The 25,013-nt window shown below is 45.5% G+C and overlaps 1 protein-coding gene across 3 annotated transcripts in view; it reads right to left on the reverse strand.

Annotated features, from left to right (window-relative positions):
• Positions 1 to 17,191, reverse strand: part of Nadsyn (NAD synthetase) — a 32,464-nt gene extending 15,273 nt beyond the window's left edge. The window contains exons 1-14 of one of the 3 annotated variants that reach the window (XM_037416599.2): positions 17,021 to 17,191; positions 16,360 to 16,450; positions 16,165 to 16,225; positions 15,207 to 15,323; positions 13,839 to 13,892; positions 13,558 to 13,699; positions 11,499 to 11,587; positions 10,635 to 10,752; positions 9,536 to 9,667; positions 7,639 to 7,713; positions 6,415 to 6,539; positions 3,278 to 3,429; positions 2,602 to 2,770; positions 1,012 to 1,254 (exon numbers count right to left, since the gene is read on the reverse strand). In XM_037416599.2, coding sequence (XP_037272496.2) covers positions 1,012 to 1,254; positions 2,602 to 2,770; positions 3,278 to 3,429; positions 6,415 to 6,539; positions 7,639 to 7,713; positions 9,536 to 9,667; positions 10,635 to 10,752; positions 11,499 to 11,587; positions 13,558 to 13,699; positions 13,839 to 13,892; positions 15,207 to 15,323; positions 16,165 to 16,225; positions 16,360 to 16,444 — 1,562 coding nt within the window. In that variant the 5' untranslated portion in view covers positions 16,445 to 16,450; positions 17,021 to 17,191. Of the gene's footprint in view, positions 1 to 1,011; positions 1,255 to 2,601; positions 2,771 to 3,277; positions 3,430 to 6,414; positions 6,540 to 7,638; positions 7,714 to 9,535; positions 9,668 to 10,634; positions 10,753 to 11,498; positions 11,588 to 13,557; positions 13,700 to 13,838; positions 13,893 to 15,206; positions 15,324 to 16,164; positions 16,226 to 16,359; positions 16,451 to 16,834; positions 16,977 to 17,020 lie in introns of those variants that run through there. The other 2 variants (XM_075871630.1, XM_075871629.1) reach the window with 2 other exon arrangements.
• Positions 17,192 to 25,013: the final 7,822 nt, after the last annotated feature.

Genomic DNA, 25,013 nt, shown 5'->3' on the forward strand with positions numbered 1-25,013 from the left:
CAATGAAGACTTTTGTTAACTTGTGTTTGTGCGATAAAAGTCTTTTGGTCTCTTATGGTGCGCAGTTTTTCTAATATTGAAAGCATCTGTCCCAAGTGTCGCTTCAGCCGTTTGTATAGAGAGAGTCAATGTCCAGGATTACGTCGTCGCAGCTTCATGTTGTCACTAATAAACTGTTCCAATGCTGGCACCTCAGATACGACATTTAGCAAAATTATTTTCATTCATAGACATTTATTGCCTCCACAATGAGCTATAGCAGTTGACACATGAATAGCCACATTAAGTCCATATCTGCTAAAATCTAATGAATGTAAGTGCGGACTTCTGACACGACCATAGGTTGACTGGAAGCACTTGATCTATTAATTTTGATTTTTTCTGCTGAATTTTCAGAGCAGCAAAATTACTGTTGCTCTATTTGGTGATGTTCAGGTGACACTTGAAATTCGGGTTACGTGCTGTCCACATTCAGGCAACATCCAGGACACATTTAGGTGATGTTTGATTAAACTAGATTTACCAGCACAAGAAAAAACAGCGCTGTGTCTGCGTTTCCTTTCTGAAAGTTCTGTTTTTTTTTTTTGCACAAGTTAATCTATCTTAATCATAAACTAAGTCATGAACCAAATAATGAAGCAACGTTTGATGTTTGGGTCACGTTTAGTTTATGTTTACCATGTTTACTTCGGCGTGAACAGTTTACATGCATGGCACCAGCTATTTTTTGTTTATAACAACTAAGAGTTTTATTGTGAGTTGTTCATCTGGTGTAGTTCACAATGAACAAAAATGAAAAGCAACCCAGATTATCAACCCAAATGGCTATTAATCTGCAGGCCAAATGCGTGCAGACAATTCAATCAACCTCATGCATGCAAAATATTTTTTGCTGCATTCCCAAGTTGTCATATCTAGCCCAGCTGGTGTGGTTATCATACCAACAATATACTTGGGGCAGTCTAAGCACAAAATTGTCGAATGTGTAAACAAACTGCGAAGGATACAAACCCTTCGTCTACGTTGCCAGTGGCTAGGACCAACAGACCGCCCGGTCGGTCTCGAGCCCAGAGGATGAGCTGCGCAAACAAGTAGGCAAGAACCATCCTTAGCCTGGCCTGAACGTTCTGCAAGGCCAGGTCCTCTCGTGAGCCCCCACCCAGGACTCGAAACTTGGGAATGCGGCCCGTAAGTGTGGAAAAGATTGCGACAATGGCCGTCACAGCTGCGTCAATGGCTACTGTCATGTGATAGCTGAAACGATAAGAAGCAGAAGACCAAATTATTTACTATGGCACTACGCTGCCACGAATACCCACAGCAAACTGGCATGAGTAATCTTTGAACAGCACCCTGAAGCTTTCAATGGCCATCGTGATAAGGGGAGGAGAATAAACGAGCGTCGGTAAGCGACCTTGCGGCAGGAAAGCGTTGCCACGAAACGAAGTACGTAGATTGATGATTGATAACGGCAAGGGGAAAAGTGTTGTCATTAGAGAGTGTTAGCAAACTACGAAAACACGTTACGGAAATGCGGCAATGCGGAACAGGCTGACGAGTGCCCATGCACGAACATTGCCAGTACGGAAAAATCACCGGAAAGGCTTTCCATATGTTTACGAGACTAGCAGCAAACTGTAACCATGCGCGCCAATTTTTTTGCCAAGCCAGTTCAACTCGAGACACCCCCAAAGAAAAAAAAATTTTGTCAACTGCAGCCACTGTGCCGCACCTGGCATCGCACTCGCCTGCCCCTCGTGTGCGATTTTCAAGCAGCGATGATTTCATCCTCGTGATAGTGGTCCTCCAAGTTCCGCTTGAACTTGGCTTGAAATTTCTTGAACTTGGCTAGGCTTCTAATAAGCTTTTATGCTTTTACTGACACGATGTGAAATATTGTGAGTGACAAAGCTGTGCATTCTTTGCAAATTCATTAAAAAATTATTTTATGCACGGCACATATCTAGCTCCCTCTGCAAAACCTTAGCTGGCTACTTTTATCATCATCGCATTACCATATGGATTGAGCAGTTTTTGCAACTAAGACTAGTTACGACGTGAGGCAGGCAAACACAGAACCCATATACAGAAAGGAACCAGAACTCGTATACAGAACGGAACCGTAATATATTTATGTAATGTGTTTCCGTAGCTAGCTATAAAGGAGTTTTCGCTAATAGCTAATAAAGGAGTTTTCGAAATAAATGCAAGATGCCGTATTTGGCAAGTCAGTTTCAATTTTAGCCAGCGAAATTAGCCAGATTTTATCATTCCACAGTGATTACCAGTGGCCGCATTTAAGAAATTTCGAAGTGGCTATGAACTATTTGCAGAAAAGACTTGAACTCGCCCATTCGACTCGAACACCTATTTCCACTGGTTAAATAAGTTAATTGTTTTCATTTATATAATTACTGCCATAATTAATGTTTGTATGCACAATAAGATGCCCTCTGCCACAGCAAAGATAACGAAGCAGGTAACAAGTAGATACCTATTTTCTGTTATTTTTACTTATACTGGACACATTTCTTGAAACACCCTGTATAGGCCATAGTGTTTTTCAACTTCCTCCAAAAGTAAATGAATTCCCTTTTTCACCTTCCAATCTGGTTGGCCATATCCTTGGACAGGGCTCGAGTCTCGCGTGACGAGTTCTCCGTACCCATGTAGCATGTGACGAGGACCCGGTTGCACAGCTCTCGTGGCTCCTTCGGCACGTACTCGGGGTCGCCCACTATGCGCCTGGCGTCTCTCAACACATCCGGATCTGAGATAAACGAAGCAGTGCGTCAGGAAACCAGGGCAACAGTAATGCGATTGATCGAAGCTATTTTTGGCTTGGCTTCTGAAGCACATAAAATCCCGATTTGGAGTAGGAAATGAGCCTTTCGGAGCAGTTGACAGTCCCAATTTGTGAACACAAATATTTGTTTGCAATATGAAGTAGTTGTATGTTTAATGAAATGAATATATGTACACATTAATGCTTTTTTATAAATTAAATTCTAGAAGATGAAACTCGCTGCCTTGGTTTTCTTGTGCCTAAAGGGGCCCTGCAGCACTTTTTGAGCCTGGTCAGACATCGTTGCCGATCCATAGTGAAGGCTTCCAAGAACATGCGAGCCAAATGCTGTAGCGCAAAACGCAGTGTGGAATTCACAATAAATTGTCAGTCAGTTGCTCTTCAGGGAATTTCAGAAAAACCCAACGTAACTTTAGAATCAGGCAAATACAGTACGAGTGAGCAGCTTTCGAGGCTTGAAGCCCAACTTACCACCATTCTTCACGGCTGTGCAGACCATGCGACACATGGAAAAAACGATCGCCGCGACGCTGGCACTGTCGATTCCACCACTCAGCGGGACAAAGAAGCCGCCCTGTCCACTTCTCCGCAGGTAGTCCCAAAGCCAGCAGGCAGGTCCCAAGCTGCACATTGATCCATGGTGAGCACAGCAATGTCGTCATAATGAAACAGTGCAACAGGGGTCAGCTGACGAGCAAAAAGTCTGAGCACGCATTAAAGAAGCACCTTGTTCTTGTTTTTGTTCTTTGCGATCGGTAGATTATGACCCACTTATCACGTCTGAGAACCTTGCTGGCACGAGTGAAGACACTTTTAGAGTCCCCAGTCACAGTTTCGGTTTCAAAGAGCACTAAGCTGACTAGGAGCCGTACCGGTAGCGAGGTAAACACAGCTGACCACGTAATCACAAAACAATGTAACGTGGCGGCACCTGCGAGTGGGTACCGCAATGACAGCCAGGACACGCAAAGCCGCAGGCACAGAGAAAAAAATTGCAGCTATTGCAAGCGCAAGGCGTGTGGAAGGAAACAGCCAGCACAAACTCTTGACGTAGGTTTCTTTACACTCCCACTGCGTTGATGTCGCCGTCGAGAGGGGCTCCACATATGGCTCAGTCCTGCAGCATGCATTTTGAAGTTTATTTTACCGTATTTTAATGTGTATAACACCAAAAGCCTGAAAATTTCAGCGGCCAAGTAGGGGTGCAAACAATACGAGGGGTTTTTCCTATCAAGCTGTTTTACAGCAATGCGTGTTGTGCTGTGAAGCCTCTTAACAGCGTAGCAAAGGCTACAGAGGCGGTTTCCGCGAATTCGTGTTGCTTTGCAAGTAGTACGGCAGCATGCGGCCCATATTGCTTTTGCTAGCATGCATCATTAAGGCGTTTAGAGAAACCTTTCAGGAGGGACAATTCAATTGTTCAGTGTAAACCTTGCTGTGACATTAGAAGTATGTGTTTTTGGTTGTTTGCGGCTACACAGTGACCCTCCACCAACCTCCACATGCCCCTACGTCATAGCCAAGTTTAGTTTGAGAAAGGGCTTGCCAAAAAGGTGGTGCTGTCTAAGAAATTGACAAAAAAGAAAGCAATTTTTTCCAAAGTGAACAATACCTGTATCTTATCTACGACTTCCAGCAAAAATAATAAAGTAGTATTTATTTCAGCAAGAATGAGATATTATCCGTAAACTTAAGTACTACTATTGGCGCGGTAGCAGGCATGCACTTCAATTCTGTTGCTTCCACAGTGCTCTCAAGAAAAGTTGTCGCCGAGTGTGAGCTCTCTTTACCTCGCTCATAGCACAAGTTCTCCACATCTTCACTCATTCGCCAAGTCTAACTTTATCTGTTCAGTCACCGTAAGTAGCATCCGGCGGCAGTCTTTCACTGCACAGCAATAGCTTAAGATCATCACAGTCGCCGAGGAATTCAGGAATCGCTAAGTGGGAAGACTGCACAATGTGAACAAGTCCTGCGTGCGACTGTGTAGAAAGAAGAAAGACAGCCTACAAGCCGCACACTGCGACTGTAGGTCCTTTCCTGGTCCCAAGACCGGTGTCTACACTGAGCTGGAGGTGCAGCTAGTAAGGTTCATTGAAGATGTGAAAAGCATGGGTCACGCCGTATCGACCGAGATGGCCCACATGGAAGCGCGGCGACTGTTGAAGGAACTCGGCCTACCTCACAGATTCCGTGCGAGCTGCGGATGGCCGCATTGTTTTATGAAGCGACATGGGCTCTCAATCAGACCGAGGACTAAAATATGTCAACTCTTGGTGGCTTCTGACGAGGAGAAACTTTTCAAGTACCAGAGATATGTAATTGGCCTGAGAAAGCAGCACGATTACATTTTCTCGCAAATCAGCAATGCGGATGAAACTTCCGTTAATTTTGAAATGCCGTAGAACACAGTGAGTGAGAAGACAGGCAGTGGTTCGGTGAGTGTGCTGAATGACGGGAACACGAAACTGCACTGCAGTCTTGCTTAGTGCCCTCGTTGACGGCACAAAACTGCGACATTACGTCATCCTGAAAAGGAAAACTCTCCCGAAGGTTCCTTTGCCAGATGCTGAGGTGGTGTGCACACACGAAAATGTGTGAACAAACAGTGACTTGTTCGTGAACTGGGTCAAGACAGTATGGGTGAAGAGGCCTGGTGCAACGCTCGCAAAGAGGTTCATGCTCTTTATTGACTCGTTTTGCCGCCACACAACTGAGGAAGTGAAGGACCCCTTTTTACGCAATGGCACTGACTTAGTTGTTATACTTGGTGCAATAATGTCAATGTAAGCACAGATGCACATGGCAACGACAGGCGACCTTCACTGGCAATGTCAACGAGCTAGCCGCTTAACAAGAACAAGAAAAGTGCACTGCAAAAGCCCATCTATGTTTTGATGTACACTGTACAACTAGTGTTTTCAACTGCTGAGCTTAGAATAAACAAGAAATGCGTTCTAACCGTTGTTTACCATCATTACTCAGTGAAGAGCATTGCCACTTACACACGAGCTCATCCAAAAATGGGTTTCAACACTGAAATAGAGCATTAGCAGCTTTTTTTATTGCCAGCGGGCATTTATCCAGGTCACTGATTTTCACAGGCGGTAAGGTATAAATGATTGAGTAAACCCACTCAATGGATGCCTACACTTCATCTCCATAGTTTCCTACAGCAAAGCGAATGCTGTGCAATCTGACAATCAACCAAGATTGAGAGCCATCTGTATGCCTTAAAAAAATTGCACACTGTATGCAATCGTTTTTTACTTTCACGTTTCCGTCAAACTGGTGCTGTTCATAAAAGAGTCAGTGATGGACAACAAACATGCACATGCACAGTGTTGGTCTGTTGTCTTCCTTGCATTTCTGTCCAGTGGTCAGTAAGAGCACGTGCCTTGAAACCCCAAATTTTGTTGCGCGATTCCCGCGTCGGCAAAACGAACCGAAATGCGGACGGCACGTCACTTCTTGCCTTGCGGGGGCGTCGGCGCAGAGGTCAACACCGTGGCATGCTTTCAGCGGTAGTTGCTGCCAATGCTGGACAAACTTGGTTTGACAGCATTCCATCCCGGCATTTTTATCCCAACTGTGCCTTGAATACTCACGCAATTTCTTCCTCAGGCGTAGGGAAGGCCCAGTTGATTACTGGACTCGGCGAGACGGCCATGTCGGCTGTGCTGGAGAGGGCATAGTCGACTACGACGCGTGGATAGCCTTCCGATTCTGCTCCCTGGAATGATTGTCGTGAAACAGTCACTGCAAGCGGGATTTACGCCACTGAAGCTACACAAGCCTCCAGTGAATGAGCCATTTCTCAATTTTACAATTTCACTAGGTCTGCCTTTAGTGAAGGAGCCATTTTCCGATTTCCCTAAATCCACTATACAGTCATTAATTCAATGATCGTGAATTTGAAAAATTGAATAATTCAGACGTGTTTTCTGGTCCCAGCGGTCACATACATTGTTCAATGGTATCAGGCTTTTGATAAGTCAGTCATGTTTGGCAGCAATCTGATTAATTCAGGCAGTGTGCCAAGTAAAAAACACCACAAATATGCAGTGCAAAGCTGCGAAAAAGGCCTTTGCGGAATTCCACAATGTCTGTGGGCTTTCATAAAAATGTGGTTACCATCCAAAATCACAGTGTTTTTGTGTACTAAGCGTATGGTTCGCACCACGTTTCGGCTCAAGACACAGAGTCTTGAGCTGCGTTGACATTGTAAACGAAGCTGCAAATGACGAAAATTGATGCTTTGCCACGGCATTCACCCAAAATATTACAGGATTTTAGTACACTCAAAGCTCGATATAAGAAATCCAGACATGAGGAAATATTGATTGTAACAAAGTAAACAAAAATAGTCTAGCTAGAGATATAGCGATAGAAATATACCTTTATACAAATTTGCAGGCATAACAACCTTAATTTCGTGTTAAGATGAAACTTTGTTATAATGAGACACGAGTGTACCTCTAAAGAAAATAAAAGTACATTGACCAAACAGACATTTATTAATTGCTTTCTTGACACTTTCAATAATATGGCATTCGATTAGTTCTGACAGTTTTTCGGCCCCGTTAAGCAGAGTCAATTAGCTTTTACAAGTATTTGGAAATGGTTCATAAAATACATGCCACAATCGCACACGCATACAGACGGACACACACACAAAAAAGCTTCACATCAACAGTACCTGATCCTGACAAAAAAATTTTACTAAGCAGAAAGCAATAATGAACATGGTGCAGCTCAGTGGCTCTGAAACCACCTAAAACTAGAATTATTTAACACAAAAAATAATTATTCACAAACAATACAGCACTTACTTTCAAGGTTCGACTCCTGTTATTCACTTTGTATGCTCTGACATCCTCCAGGTCTAATGTGGCCGTTGTGACTTCCTGGAAAGTACAAAAAAAAGAAGAAAATACAAACAAATAACTAAATAAATAAACAAACAAAGGAAGATTAACCTTGTCTACGAGTAACCTAACACAGCCTCACTTCAAATGAATGAATTATTTCTACTTGCAATTGAAACGATACCATTTTATTAAAAGGATGCCAAGATAAAAAGATACAACAATCAATCATTGTTGCAATAAAGTTCAATTTGGCACAAAATAGCTCCATTACATCATTATTTATTAATAACCTATATATTATTCTGTAGCAGTGACGAGAAAATCTTTACAGCTCCTTGTTATGTTGACAGTAAATTATATCCACATTCGTCATATTAAGGTTTGATTATTCTAGCTGTATCAATACAATAAACGTCTGACACACAGAAAGGCATTCTTATCGGAAGTAGAGCATAATAAAAGAAGTTGAGGGTAATGAGAAGGTGCGTAGCTTTTGACAACCTTAAAGCATAAAACCAGGCATTCACACAGAACGAGAGAGACAGGATGGGAGTGAGATTCGCAGGTACAAGGAGCCGCTCTGTGTGTCTTGTTCAATGTAAATGTCTGGCTTTGCACTCTAATGTTCACAAGGGTCATGGCTACGTATGAAGCATTCGAGAAGCACAAACTTAATAAAATCAAAAGCCCATTCTGTACTGCGGTATAAATATCATGGCAAAGCAGCAACATTTAATCTATTCTCTCGAATTAATATAAATTGGGACAAAGGCAGCCGTGAGTATACCCGAGGAATCGGTATTAACAGGTGATTCTCCAATTTTGCATTTTCCTCTTAATTGTCGAATGCTAGAGTCAGCTGTCATATATAAAATACAACGCAAGCAAACAGCGTACAAAACTGGGTGAGATTGTTTAACTTTATGGTTAAAAAGCAGCGCAAAAGGGACAATACACAAGATGAAGCAGAACACAGGACAGGCGATATCTTTCAGGAGGCAAAGCATTCAGTGCATGTACACCATCTAGTGTACTGTCTTTTCTTCGGTGATTTTTGACCATGAAGGCAAGCCAATAGGGAGCAGAGAAGGCAAAAAAAGTCTCAAAGGGTCCCTGCAACAGTTTTTGAGCCAGGTGAGAAAACCCTGCCAATCAGTAGTAAAGGCTCCAGGGAACACGCGAGCCAAATATAGCGCAGAACGCGACCTGGAAATCAGAACAAATTTTCAAAGTATGCTAGAAATTGCTTTCTCTTTTCTCGACAAATAACACTACAAGCTCAAAAATCACTTGTAGACGGCCACCTATCAGCCATTGGCTGATTTGAGCATGGTGGTTACCAGGGCCGACGCGGGAGGCAGCAACTAGTCCATGTGTGCGTGTGTAAACGCACTGAAAAGTTGCAAATTCGAAGAAAAAAGAAAAAAAGCCCAACGACTCGAGGCGCACGTGACGTATTTTCTTTGCCCATGCCATTCCTCCCTGCTTAGCTTCCAGCTCTTTCGTCGGGATGAGAAAAGAAAGAATGCAATTGTAGAGTGCAACAAATCTTTGTAACTATGCTCGTACTGGATGGATTCTAAAAATTTTTGCGGCTGCGAATTCGTGAGGCAATGAGCTCCTTTAGTGAATTCATTCCCTGACTACTTGAAAAAGTGTTGCTGTGCCCCTTCAAGTTATGCAAAGATTACAATTGCTCTCAGTCTGTGCTATTGAGCGATTGCTCTTTATTACAATTAGCCTCCAACCGATTTTTAATTCTATACGAAACTGACACTATTATTAAAACTATTGACCGCTAACAAACACTTTGTGTCATTGAGTATTAGAAAAATAACATAATTCCACAAACACTTACAACTTCTTCCAAGGCAAACTGCTTGGCTATGGCAACAAAATCGCCATTGATGGCAATGCTCGAGCAACCCTGGTAGTAAACTCGTTCACCGTCACAGCCTCTCAGGTTTGAAAACAGGTAGATGCCACCACACTGTTGAAGAAGAGACAACACAACTAAAGAATAAACTTTTGTTACTCAGCTTAGCAGGAGCTGTTGACACCTTCATAGTCATGTTAAGTTCGCATTCAAATGTCATAATACGTAAACTGTTCGGACTAATATTTTGTGTCCTAATGTTTGGCCACTATCGATAAAAAAGGACGAACAAAAACCAATAACTATCACTGCTAGTTCATTAAATGATTAATTAATATAACAAGTACAACAAGGTCTCTTTAAATCAATGAAGAATGAAAATAACCCCGCAAGACGTCGCAGCATCAGTCAACAACACAAGCTTTGTCGCAACTGCTGTTCCTGTATGCTTCTTCGCCTTCAATTAGCCCCCAAAAATGCAGTGGTACATATGCTTCATTACAGAAGTTAGAACACTAAAATGTAAAGAAACCATCAAATACGGTATTTAATGTGATAGTAAGGCACAAAGTAATAAGAAAAGTAATCTACGAACAGAGCTTACCGAAAAAATATGTAGTTAAAACAATTATTAAATATAGTTCTTTTACAAGCAGAACCCTGAGAACCTTTCAACAGAGATGGGAACAGCATTTTTTAAAAGATCTGCGAGCACTCTGATGTTAGCAGTTTGTTTCATTCTTTGAAAATGTTCTACATACGTCTACTGTATTGGTTTTTTTCTTGAAGGTATAAACATAGAACATCCTTGCCATTGTTAGTAACATTGAGGGCTCCTTACACCTATTTACTCATATTTTATTGATTCATAGTGTCATTAATAATTACTGGTTGATAAAATGATTGATACTGCCACAAGTTCAGAAAACGCTATCAGCATAGCTTGACAAACAAAGTATTACTGTGTAAGTGAGCAATCCTATTGCAGTGCTCCAGTGTAATTTATAATTGTGAATTTAAACTAAAAACACCAAAGCTAACATCACAAAGGAGAACTCGGCTCGGGAGATGGCACACTCACCTTCGCCGTAGCCGACTTGATTCTGTCACAGATGACGTAGTTCTTTCGCAGCTCATGATACGATCCACTTCCGTTGACGATGATCTCGGCACCATCCAGCGATGCCATTATGTGAGAGCTGATGCCCATTTTAATGAAAGAAAGAAGTTTTCCTTCTTATAAACTAGTGAGTATATTAAGCATCAACAGAGTTGTATGGCCTGCTTTTACAAGTGTATCTATTGAAGCTCCCTGCTAGCACGCAAATAAATAGTTTGTTTAAAACACCTCAAAGGCATTTTGGTAATGATGCAATTTAAACTTATAAATGAAGCCATCAACCAATCAACTCACTTTATACAAATGTGCCCTGCGTTTGAACTGCATCAAATGTCTCGCAGCTTCTCAGGCTATTTAGCAACAAGTTTCCACGATTTCACGTGTTTTAACCCATTTTCTGTCAGGGTCCTGCCACATAATTTTCTGCTAACACACCTGCCATTGCAGACTATTTAGATATTTACATTTGCAGGTTCCACGAGATTCAGTTTATTTTTGAATACCTCACTCTATTTGGAGAGGATACTTGAAATAATAAACTGATGCAGTGTGCTTATGAGCATGATCCTCCAGCTGCTATGAATGTCACTCCGCGAATTTTACTTAAGATAGCACAGTTTCTTTTAAATGCAGCATATATGTGCTTGAAGTACAAAGCGTGTTTCTTACACCTTGAAAACTTAGGAACATGCGACGAATTCGGACTAGCAAGCAAACAAACAAAAAAGACATGTTTTTCTACGTAAACCTATGCAAGCAACAGGAAATAAAAGGTCTGCAATTATTGAGCTCCTCGAGCTTCAAGATGTGATTGTTATTGAATACCTCAGAGGATTCCAGAGCTCTTCACAAATTTCAAATCCAATACAGGTGTCCTTTGTAGATATAAGGGCGTCTCCAATGGGCACCACTTTCTGCAAGATTTGACAATGCGATCGATACACAATCAAAGTGACTAACTAGAGCAGCCTTTGCATCGATGCCCATTTCAGTTGCTAATAGCATTTCTAGTCACGAACAACCACAATTAAAGCGACTGAAAGCCAGCTGAAATGTGTTACACAATGCTGGCGGTAGTAAAAACACTATGTGTTACAGTAACATTGAAAGTTGGGCGAGTTTGTGATAGTTCATGTTTACTTGTGAAGCAGCACACAGCACACGTGGTACACTATCATGTAGTACATTAAAGGGACACTAAAGGCAACTATTAAGTCGATGTTCATTGTTGAAATAGCGGTCGAGAAACCTCTTAGCGCTACTTTTGTGCCAAGGAACGGCCTATTTTGAAATAAAATCACATGTTAGTGGTCTGCATCGCATTAGCTCACTTCAAATTACCCGCCTCAAGCAGTGGACCAGCCGGACCAATTCACGTCACTGTTGCTGTGCACAACGTTGCCTGGCTTTGCTGAGCTAGTAGCTGCAGACCGAAAGCAGTGGGAGCCACAGCAGCAACAACGGCCATTTATCAATTTCCCGCTATTGACTGCGAGAGTGCAGACGTTTTTTATTCAACTACGCCCCGCTAGTTGACACCACCTGTCCAGTCTAACTACGCGAAAATTTTATTTTTGAACAACTCGTGCCATTCCCCATAGTAACGCCTGATGGTTCTTTTTTTACATGAATCAAACAGAAACGAACAAGCAGCATTTTATTGCGTCTCTTGATGCCCGGAAGGTTATTTAGTGCAGCTAGATCGATTACTAGTGATTAATTGTAGGCGGTTTTTCTGATGTCATCAGGATCATTTTGAAAATGCCCTACTGCGGCGCTTGTGTTCTTGTGCATTTAGTTTGATTTCTCGGTAAATAGGGCACTGTTGATAATATTGTAGTTTTAGATGATGTCCTACATTGAGCTTTCACTCTAACGTAAATTGTTATTTGACTGTAGTGTCCCTTTAACCACGTTCTTTCTGCGAAATAAACTAGTTACGAGTTCAGTGGTGTCCCTTTCGTTCCTTTTTGTGTTTGCTTGCACTTTTTCATAAGTAGACATGAACTATGTGTTACAATACCATAAATGATGCAGTACATAATTCAAGCTGGAATCGCCGAATACATTTAGACGGCCATAGAGAGTTGCAAAATATGATGTGTAACATCACCTAGCCAGAAGATGATGTTATGTTTATTTGGTGTTAGGAGGCAACTGAAATATTGTATGCAGTTAACTGTTACATAGTTCTACCCTACAAGGTGCTTAAGCCTGTACTCTATAGTATATACTCTATACATACTCTTAAAACTGTACTACCTTATGTAAGCACTGGAGTTTTATTTTAGGCATATTAGGTGGTAAAAAAAGGTGTCATACCAGTGAGGTAGGACAGGTTTGCTGAACAATGCTGCCATCAGCAGGCGCCATTTCTACGCGAGTAAGCACTAGCTCCGTATCCAACTGCGGCCCAACAATGCTGATGAGTCAATATCAAACTCACAAATCATTGTTTCCGGCATGCTTCCAGTGTACGAACTTAGTGCCATCACAGATAGAAAAACTTGTGTTCAAAATGTTCTCCAGCATTTTCCACATCATTGTGGTATGACTAGTGATGCCGACAGGTAAGCTTTCTGTTACACTAAAAAAAAGCTGGCAGCAGAAAAATCGGCTGTCAATCTTTTTGACGAAGCTGTGTTTTTTGGCAAACATTCAAAATAAGTTCAACACCAGGAATGAAAAAAGAAAGACAAGCACTGTTCTCCTTTCTCTTGTCTTCGTGTTATCTTTATTCTGCATTGTGTATCACAAGAGCATAGATTACCCACTAAATCAGCAAACCATACACTTGAGGACATGTTGCAAGGAAAAAAACTAAATGCAAGCAGACACCACTCTTTGACAAGCACAAAAGAACGCGAGAGGCACAGAAACAAACCTGGTCAGTTATTTCGGAGATCATGCGAGGCAGAAAGAACTCCTCAACGCGACGAGGCTTCTGCCACGGTGTGAACCAGCGCGACTCGCGGTAGCAGCCATCATCGCACATCATGAGCTTGGGACGAATCAGCAAAATTTTCCTGCAAGATTGGCAAAAATTTCGGTAGGAAATCATCGAACTGGCAATGGTAGTGCCCTCAGCGTAATGCACCAGGTAACCAATACTTCCTTCTAGTTGGAGTTTCATTCGTTTTCACCCTGGTGCCTCGGAGAACTCACTTGTTCAGGAAGATGACTCTGCAGTTGTAAGTGACGTTTCTGTGCATGACAGGCCTGCAAGGAACAAAAGAGGTGCTAGAGTACCGCAGCAGGTTTTGATGAGAGAACTGCCAGAGAGAGTTAACTTCGAAGCATTTGATGAAGTGATCAAGAGGTATGGCAACACACATGTATTAGTTTATTACATTGTTATAAGAACAAACGGTCCGGTGGTAGCCAACATTACAATGCAGCTTGCCAACATTAACAAGCACAGGCATTATGAGAGTAAGTACTATGCTACATGCATGAAGCAAAATAAGGCAGAAGAGCAAACTCTACTTGTGTGGAAGGGACACATTATGCAACGCTAGTTCCTGCTTAATTAAATGGCGTGTTCACCAGGTGGCACTAATAAGAGAAAAATCTGGCGGATTTGAGGAGCCGGTCCTCAAGCGATACTGAGGGTCGGGCTTCTCTCTGTCCTTGCTGTAGTAACAAGGCACAATTGCGCTTTGTCATGTTCCCGAGTTTCTTCTCCCAGCTGTTTTGGCATCTGCCGCTTCCTGCTGCCACTTGCCTCTTCCAGTCAGCCCGTACGCACATGAGCACAGGTGCCGAATGATTTTCCATGTGCCTTGACAAATTGAGCTCTGCATTCTGATCAGTGCAAGCAGAAGCGAAAACATGTGCGAAAGTGTGGAGCCGGCCGAAGGGGGAGAGCAAAGAAATGCGTTGGGCAACAGCGGAGTCAGCGCTCATCTGTAATTTTAATCTGTACGAACATGTCACAACATGTACTATCTCGATGAAAAACAATGTGAACAGTGTAAAGCATGGCTTTTGGCAGTTAGTGAAGTCTTGTGTCAGTCGGTTCGTCGGAGGGTGCACGCCCAACTCCAATCGCAAGGGGAACCTGTGCTTTCAGTCGGCGTCAATGTACCACTAGATTCATATTCTAGCTGGTCCCACTGCACCAAGTGTGTGGCGATTGTCATGATCATCTGGAACATGACAGGCCCACGTGGTGCGATTGCACCAACTCGAACAAGATTCTGGAGTTACAATTACACCAACTGAAAACACGGCTTTGCCTAACTGCACACAAGACATATTTGAGTTGGACATGGCCCCTCAGACTGGATGACCGACACTAGGCTGCACTGACCATGCTAACAGGAATTCGAAGGCAGTTGACACTACTTGTTGTCGAAGTCCTTTAATTACTGCTTCATTTTCTATGCAATAACTTGCTTAGTAAAGCATAAGATGCATTAGTATTATTCATTTGCAGCAATGTTTAACTCTCTTCATTTTTATCATGTGATATAATGGCTAGAATGCAAGATGCTGGCAAAAAAAAAGGACATCAAAGGTATGTCAACTTACATGCCAATGTCGACCATAATACCCTCGCATGTTGGATCCCGCAGCAACGAGGCAAGGACTTCCCAAGAGTGAAGAAGTGTGTCGCTTTCATAGAAGTGGTCGGCGCATCCATAACCACTGTAAGGTCAAACACAGCTATGAATTCTAGATCAGAAATTATTTAATGAAGGTCACTTGGTTTTTGAATTTCCGCTTCATCCATTGCTATGTTACAAAGAAAGTGAAAATTTGCAACTTCCTGCAGAGAGATGACAAATACAAAAGTGCAGTCAAACTTTGAAGATGTGAATAATCAGAATCCATGTTAGATCTGACTGTCACAAAGGCAGACTGTGTTAGTAGCTCTACTTTCACTGACACAGCTAACGTTAGCTAAGAAATTAGCAAGTTGTAAGCGTAGGCCAAGTGAGATTAATCGTCGACCACATGCTTTAAGAAATCGCAAATTAAGCATCAATTAGCACATAAATGATTGCGTATACGGCTGTCTCACATGAACACACTTCAATACGAATGTCTCAATTGTGCGCCATCGTGCATGTTAACATGACGGCAAGGACAAGATCAGAGTAAAAGACAAAAATGATAGCGACCAATCAGCAACTAGGCATCACAAGTTGGTCACAACCTTTTCCTTTGCACAGTGTTACATGTTTTACGGTCATATGTTTCTGGCATGTAAAGCTTAACGAAGTATCTTTATGCGCTCTGTCTAACACGCAAGTCGCTCAGTATGTCATTGTTCCAGCAAACTCATTACGTTGCCAGTCGTCCATTGTGGCGGTTGCGGTCTCACTACCACCTTTTATAGGAGACTAGACCTTGTTTGCACTGCAATAAATTAATTTTATTTCTAGTGCTTTTACATGGTAACCTGTAATAGAACCAAAGAGCTGCGGTAGCATCACGTACATGTACGAGCACTATGCAACAAGTGATAGAAAGAAATAAAACCTACGTTACTTCCAGTTCAGGGCCTGATCTGAATGAAGCGCCCTTTGCCTTTGCCTCCTTGATACCTTAAGAGAGAGATAGATAATACGTTAAAGGGAGACGATACGTTATAAGAGTGAAGGGGCACCGAAGAAGGCACAACAAGATTTGCGTTTCTTGAATGACGCGAGTACAATAGAAAGGTGTTTTTTTGTTTTACTTTTCAGAATTCGCTTGTAGTTGCCGTCGAAGTCCAGTGCCCACTGGTTAAGGGTACACACAGCGAGGGTCACTTTACGTCCCATAGCGATCTGCAAGAAAAGAAACCAGGGGCATGTTATGTGATTAGAACAAGCGTAGCAAGGCCCTGAGCCAAGCGAGCGAAATGGGAAGACTGAAAAAAAAAAAAAAAGTTCACACGCGCCTTGATTAATAAGTGCGATTCGTCACTCTCGCTAGCTGTGTAGACAGCACGCGTTGACACTCTGCTCAAGAATTTCGCGCGAGTCAAGGTTGCACCGCATTGGTTTCGAAGAATCCTTGAAGCGGCCTTCAACAAGGTTCTATCTATCTCGCCAGAACGTAATTGCGGTGCGCAGCCGTAAAGTGCCCTGCCCGTTTCCGCAGGCAGCTCCGTTCACACAGCTAGAGGTAGCCGCTGATAGACGGAACGAAATCGACAAAACAGGACGCACCTACCGCGCGCGATGTGTTCAAACAGCAGCTTAGCGGCGCCCGTGCAAGCGTCCTTTCTTTCTTTCCGGCAAAACGAAAACAGCTGTGCAGCCGGTGAAGCGTGCGTCTTACGCACGCCGCACACTCGGTAGGATTCGGGCACTAACAGCGCGACGAACATCGCTAGAAGGTCGTTTCGTACTCACCGAATGCGTGGAGCGGGACCGCGAACAAACCCGAGAGACGAGAAGGCGGTATATTTCGGGCTGGGAAAATTTTCGAAGCACTCCGATGTCGCACGTAGCGTCAGCTACAGCGAGCACGCTTCCATTAGAATCGAGTTTCACGTCGCCTCCTACAGATGGTGCCACTATACAGCAACGTTTTTAGACTGGGTAAGTTGCATAACTCCCCGCGTCAGACTACTCGTCACACGGCGCCGGGACAGCTTCCGGTTTGGTGGCACTGGCGGCGCAACAAGCTTCCGCTAGCAGACAAAAACGCGTGGTCGTCGTGGGAAGACGCCGTGGCGGCGTTCTGAAAGAGCTTTGCCAACAGTATATTATCGAGATTTGTTGTGCTGCCGCAGAAAGTTAATACTGCGTAATATTTAGTGGTGTAAGGCGAATACAGTATAATTATTGTTTTCTAAACTGCTCACAATAAACAATGCTTGATATATATAGCATAACATACGAGGCTGTCGGTTAGTTGCTAGTTGGTGCACGTTCGCAATAGATTTTCAGACGCGAATCTGGATGCGACAGCAGTGCCACATTTGTCGCTGGCAGCGGCCGCGCCGCGCAACATCGCTCAGTTTTGCAATCTACCTAGTCTAGAAACGTTGCTATACAGATAGTGCCACTGAACTGAGTTGTTTTTCTACTTCATCCACCTCTCCTACTTCATAAGAAGCCCCTAGTACGCTGAGGTTGGAAGTGGGCGCGGGAATTTCATCTGCGATGATGTCATACGCGTTCAGGCGCCAACAGCTCAATGCTTCGTTTCCGCCTCACGATTTTTTGGGAACGGCGCACGCTTGCAATTCCCAAGAACAATGGGTGAGATCATGGAAACCCGAGCGACGGCAACCACGAGGAAAAAAAAATAGAAGAACAAAATAAGGTGGAGAAAACAATGCACCCACAGTGGTGGAAGACTGCGTGACTCTCGGGCGAGTATTTTTCGCACCGCGAGACGAAAAACAAAAAAAACAGGGTATCGTATTGCCGTACACCGTGGATATATATATATATATATATATATATATATATATATATATATATATATATATATATATATTGTCACGTTACAACGTGACTGTAACCTGCTGATAAGGGCACACAAGGACGTCAAACTGATTCGAACAACGGCAGTACGACTATTGTTTTTCTCTGCACGCGCATCTTTGTCCTCTTCTGAACAGCGGCACATACAAGCATGCTAGCATCTGTAGAAATAATAGTTTCAGAACTTGTACTAGTGGCATTACCCCCCTTCCCAAAGGACATCGTCCCGATGTCATAACATTATTGCCAGATGAAAACACACACGATAAGCAGTACACAAGGGGGTGTTCACAATCACTGTAAGTCTACTCAAGGGAGTGTGACGAATAGTCAGCGTTGGTAAAATGGTTTCATCCTCGAAACATGGACGACGTGTGGCTGTTGTAAACGGCGGGATTGACGAGCCATGTCCTCGTCAAGAACCTCGTAGTTCACTTCGCTGAGACGACGGAGAACTCTATAGGGACCAAAATAGCGGCGTAACAACTTTTCCGACCGGCCCCGTTGTCGATTGGGAGTCCACAGCCATACTCGTTCTCCGGGTTGGTAAGAGACATCGCGACGACGAGCGTTGTACCGCAGCGAGTCGATGCATTGTTGCTTATGGATTCGTTCGACTGCAAGCTTACGAGCCGCGTCTGCCAGTCTGATAAATTCGTTCGTCTTGACACTAATCTGGTGTCTGTCTGGTAGAAGCATGGCATCCAGCATTGTAGTGACCTCCCTGCCATGAAGCAACCGGAATGGTGTGAATCCAGTTGTTTCTTGCACAGCGGTGTTGTAAGCGAACGTGACATAAGGGAGGATGTCATCCCACGTTTAAATTGAACTATGCCGCGGGCAACACAGATTTGCTGAGACAAGAGCACCGAAAGGTTGGCTTCAGCGATACCACTACTGTCATGGTCTATGTCGCCCTGTACTGTAACGAACATACTGGTGCGTGGCGGAAGTGTGACGGTGTCGTCGACAATGCGAAGCGCAGTCTTCTGCGGATTGGTATCTCTAGGCTTCGGGCCATAGTCGTCAGCAAACGTTACGAGGCAGTCTTGAAGATTTATAACAGCGCCGTGCTCACGAAGGAAATCCATGCCAAGGATTACTTTCCGGGAGCATTCGGGAAGCACAACGAAAGAAGCAACGAACGTCGACTCACAGATTTGCAGCCTTGCGGTGCATCTGCCGATTGGTGTCAAGAGATGACCACCGGCTGTCCGAAGGTTTGGTCCATGCCCCCAAGGAGTCGTGACTTTCCTGAGTTCAGCCACAAGTTCAGCGCTGATAACTGAGTAGTCGGCGCCGGTGTCGACTAGAGCAGTCACTGGATGGTTGTCGACACGAATGGCAATGTCAGCAGAAACGGGTTCGTCAGCGATGTGAGGTGTCGGCTGAAAGGAATCGTCGAAGGTTGGTGGAAGGGTCGGAGGAGGCTGTTTTGACGATAGCTTAACGGCGGTCCCACCCCCGGAGGCCGCTGATTCTAGTTTCCCCGGCGTGGACTTGGGGACCTAGCGGATCTTCCCGCAACAACATCGGCGAAAGTGGAGTATTGATTCGCGGACGTAGAGCGTCGAGGAGACGGAGAGCGTGATTGGCGTCGCTGAAGATTCGGAGACGGTAGACTTGCCAAGTATTCTGCGATGGCGCGGGGTCGTTCGCCGTCCCTGGGCCAACGAGCGTCTGGCCGAAATCCAGGTAGGCCCATCTGTCTGTACGAGCACTCCCGGTACAGGTGACCTGGCTCACCACAGTGGTAGCATAGTGGCCGATTGTCGGAAGCGCGCCACACGCTAGATTTACGCAAATTGGGTCGCGGATTCTCATAGTGTGGTGGGCCCGAGAAGTACTGCGGCAACTGCAGTCGTTGGTTTTCATAGCGTGGCCCGCCCGAGAAGTGCTGTAGCGTCTGCAGGCTAGTCGGTCGGGGGAAATAGCTGGCTGCCGGTGCAGGAGTACGTACAGCTTCCGCATACGTTAGCAGAGGAGCTTCGGTTGGAGGTGGCGCTAATGGTCGTACCAGCTGCCGCACCTCTTCACGGACGACGTCTGTCAGAGCAGCCACTTGAGGCTGTGAAGGCACTGCGTGAAGCTTTTGCAGCTCGTCGCGTACAATGCTACGGACTAGCTCAGCAAGGTCTCTCACGCTCGTGACATCGGGTGTTACCAAGGCTGCTGACAGACATGCAAGGTTGTCGGACCGCTCATACTGCGAAGATCGCTGTCTCAGCATTCGCTCCATTGTCGTCGCTTCACGGAGGAATTCTGCCACGGTAGCTGGTGGGTTTCGTACAAGTCCTGCAAACAGCTGCTCCTTCACACCCCGCATCAGAATGCGCACCTTTTTGTCTTCCGTCATTGCAGAATCCGCTCGACGGAACAGACGAGACATCTCCTCAACAAACATGGCCACGCTTTCATTGGGTTGTTGATTGCGAGAAGTGAGGAGACGTTCGGCTTGTTCTTTCCGGTCAGCGCTACCATACGTGTTCCGCAGCTGAGTGCAAAACACCGGCCAGGTTGTCAGGGCGGCCTCGTGATTCTCGAACCAAATACGCGCCGAATCCTCCAGGTAGAAATAGACATACCGCAGTTTCCGGTGCTCGTCCCACTCGTTGGCGACGGCGACTCGATCGTATTGGTCCAGCCAGTCTTCAACGTCTTCGTAGGGCTCCCCATGGAAGGGCTTTGGCGTTCGGGAGGCTGGTAGCCATGGTGCTGGCGGAGTCACGGACGGTTCAGTCTGGCTTGCAGTTGTCGCATATGCCATGGTTCTGGAGCGTTCCGGAAGAGGGCTGAACTGGGGTGGTAGGCCTAGTTGCCGCCGACTGCGTCGAAGGTTGGCTGTTTCTACTAAGGTGTCAATGTTGGGACCGAGATCTTCCTCGTGGTAACAGTGCATAGACTATTACCCAGCACTTCCACCAGTGTCACGTTACAACGTGACTGTAACCTGCTGATAAGGGCACACAAGGACGTCAAACTGATTCGAACAACGGCAGTACGACTATTGTTTTTCTCTGCACGCGCATCTTTGTCCTCTTCTGAACAGCGGCACATACAAGCATGCTAGCATCTGTAGAAATAATAGTTTCAGAACTTGTACTAGTGGCAATATATATATATATATATATATATATATATATATATATATATATATATATATATTGTGACGAAGGAACGCGTTTATTTACAGGAAAATGGTTGAGATCGGTACAGCTCAGAGCCAGAAACCGGCGACCGAGCTGCTCGTGAGCCAGACCGCTTCTACCTCTTCCTCTTCATGCGCCCATCGAGGTGTGTCATTTCCCCCGTTCGCAGACGATGCCCACTGGGCGAGTCAATAGGAAGGTTGGTGGTGATATGGCTTGAGGCGCGCGACGTGTGTCAGCTGTGTCTTGCTAGAGCGCCGACCATTGCTTGTGACGCCGGAGATGACGTATGTGACGTCACTGAGACGGTCAATGACTACAAATGGTCCGGAGTAGTGGGCCAGAAACTTTTGGCATAAACCACGTTTGCGGACAGGTGTCCACAACCACACCAGGTCACCCTTTGTGTAGGCAACGGAGTGATGGTGGGCGTCGTACCGGGTCTTGGAGCGCTGTTGAGATGCAATGGTTCGAAGGCGTGCGACGCGACGGGCTTCTTCAGCGCGGCATAGTGACTCGGCAACCGATGTTTCCACATCTAACGTAAAAGGCAGAATGGTGTCGAGGCAACTGCGAGGGGAGCGGGCGTAGAGCAGGAAAAAGGGCGCGTACCCTGTTGTCTCGTGTTTCGCGGTGTTGTAGGCGTATGTGATATAGGGTAGTACTTCGTCCCAGTTTTTGTGCTTGGCATCAACATAAATTGACAACATGTTCGTTAGCGTCCTGTTGGTCCGCTCTACGAGGCCATTCGTCTGGGGGTGATACGGGGTTGCGTGGCGGAATTGGCTGGCAGACAGGCGTAGGATCTCTTCAACGACGTCAGCGACGAACTGACGTCCCCGGTCGCTAATGACGACTCGTGGAGGGCCATGACGGAGAATGATATGCCGAAGCATAAACTGCGACACGTGAAAGGCTGTGGCAGTAGGTATAGCCGCAGTTTCTGCGTAGCGCGTCAGGTGGTCGACGCACACGATGACCCATCGATTGGCACTGGCTGACCGCGGAAACGGACCTAGAAGGTCGACACCAACAATCTCGAAGGGAGAGCTAGGAGGTGGTACGGGATGGAGAGGTCCGGGTGATGTAGTCGTGGGACGCTTGTGACGTTGACATTGTTCGCAACCCGCTACGTATTTTTCTGTGTCGCGTCGCATCTTGGGCCAGTAAAACCTTTGCTGGATGCGATGAAACGTTCTGGCGAAGCCCATGTGCCCACTGGTTGCGTTGTCATGGCAGAACCGAAAAATTTGGGGACGTAGAGCGCGTGGAACTACCAGAAGCAGACGGGCGCCTTGGCCGGAATAATTCTTTTTGTAAAGGACGGCGTCATGGAGTACAAAAGAGCTTGAACTGGCCGGGTCATTCGCGGAGGCAAACAGGTGATCTAAGCAATGATCCTCGTGCTGTGCTGTCCGGAAAGCCGCGATGTCAGGAAAATGAGAGTCAATAGCTGTGATAAAATCGTCAAAATTATCAGCTTCACACTCGGTCGTTGGTAGAGGAAGCCGTGACAGGCAGTCAGCGTCTGCGTGGCGATTACCGCTCTTGTAGCGGACCGTGAAGTCAAATTCTTGTAACCGTATGGCCCATCGCGCAAGTCGACCAGATGGATCACGTAGGCTCACCAACCAGCAAAGAGAGTGATGATCGGTGATGACTGAGAAACGACGACCGTAGATGTAGGGGCGAAACTTGTGTACGGCGAAAACGACGGCGAGGCACTCCAATTCCGTAACCGTATAATTACGCTCTGCCTTGCTCAGGGACCGGCTTGCATAGGCGACGACGTGTTCAGCATTGTTGTGTCGTTGAATAAGCACCGCGCCGAGACCAACTCCACTGGCATCGGTGTGGATTTCCGTGGAAGCAGAGGGATCGAAGTGGCATAGTATTGGCCCGGAAGTGAGAGCGAACTTTAGTTGCTTAAACGCTGACTCACAATTTGGTGTCCAGTGGAAAGGGACGTCCTTGCGCAGCAAGTCAGTCAGTGGCTGGGCCTTTTCAGCAAAATTAGGTACAAAGCGGCGAAAATAAGAGCATAGGCCCAGAAAGCTTCGTAGCTCGCGGATAGACTGTGGCTGCTTAAACTTGCTGACGGCGTCCACTTTCTGCGGGTCCGGCCTAACACCAGCTTTGTCCACAAGGTGTCCTAAAACCAGTGTTTGCCGTTCACCGAAACGACATTTTTTTGAGTTGAGTGTCAAGGCGGCTTTCTCCAAACATGTTAGAACAACGTCAAGGCGATGATTATGTTCTTCAAAAGTTCGTCCAAAAATAACCACATCGTCCAGGTAACATAAACAAATTTCCCATTTAAGGCCTCTCAAGACGGTATCCATATAGCGTTCAAATGTTGCCGGAGCATTACACAAGCCGAACGGCATAACATTAAATTCAAATAGACCGTCTGGCGTTACAAAAGCCGTCTTCTCTTTATCAACTGGATCCATGGGAATCTGCCAATACCCGGATCGCAAGTCTACCGAAGAAAAGTAGGAAGCTGAATGAAGGCAGTCAATTACGTCATCAATGCGGGGGAGGGGGTACACGTCCTTCTTGGTTATAGAATTGAGACGCCGATAATCAACACAGAACCTCCAGGACCCGTCTTTTTTCTTTACCAAAATAACAGGTGCAGCCCACGGACTTGACGATTCTTGAATTACACCAGTGGCTAGCATCTCGCCAACTTGTTCAGCAATAACTTTGCGTTCGGACACGGACACGCGATAGGGCTTTTGTCGGAGAGGATGAGCAGAGCCAGTATCGATCTTGTGACGAGCGCGCGTGGTCGGTATCTGAGCCCTAGGCACCGTCCGTGCAAAATCAAATACTTTAGCATGTCTCGCCAGCAGTGCAACCAGGTCTTTGCGCTTCTGTGAGGAAATGGACTTGCTAACCATTTTTGAAAATTCAGCTTCCATACCAGAAGTTTCCGGACCCGCCCTTTCAAGATCGCTTAAAGCTCCAATGCAGGTGCTGCTCTGCTTTTCGAACAGGGCAAGGCGCATACCAGCCGGTAGTACAACCGACTCGGGTGAGCTGTTTATCACCCATAATTGAGCCGTCTCGTCTGCGAGAGATACAATGCACCGTGGTACAAAGATGTTTTTCTTGAGACAAGCTACAGGCAATGGCTCAATCACTATGTCACGTGAATTCAAACTCGAGTTGGTTTCCGAAGTGGTCACTTGTACGCTGGCCGTGGACCACGCTGGCAGAAGTACATCTTTAGCTACAGTGAGGTTACCTTTCTCACAATCAGGCTGCTGGGCGAGAGTAGACAACAGAACCTCACCTGCTCCACAATCCACGGTCGCACGACACTCTCGCAAAAAGTCTATGCCAAGTATAACGTCATGCGTTGATTGAGCCAGTACTGTGAATTCCGCCTTGAACGTTTTACCGGCAACACTAACAGACGCAGTGCAGACGCCGACAGGACGCAAGAATGCGCCGCTCACTGCCCGAAATGTGGCAGGTTTGTCCCAGTGAAACATAACCTTACGGCCCAGTCGTTGCTTAAAAACTAAACTCATCACGGAAACACTTGCGCCAGTGTCTATCAATGCCATCGTGGGAACGTCGTCAACAAGTACCTGAACCTTATTCTGAAGCATAGAAACTGGTGGAGGCATTCTTTGATGAAAATCGGTACGTCCAGCGACCTCACCTCCGTCGGCCGCGCTGGCTAGTTTCCCGGTGGCGGAGACGACATTCGTGACCGGCGCCGTGGAGATGGTGACCGAGGTGGACGG

The sequence above is a fragment of the Rhipicephalus microplus genome, chromosome 8, assembly GCF_043290135.1.
Source record: "Rhipicephalus microplus isolate Deutch F79 chromosome 8, USDA_Rmic, whole genome shotgun sequence".
Lineage (NCBI taxonomy): Eukaryota > Metazoa > Arthropoda > Arachnida > Ixodida > Ixodidae > Rhipicephalus > Rhipicephalus microplus.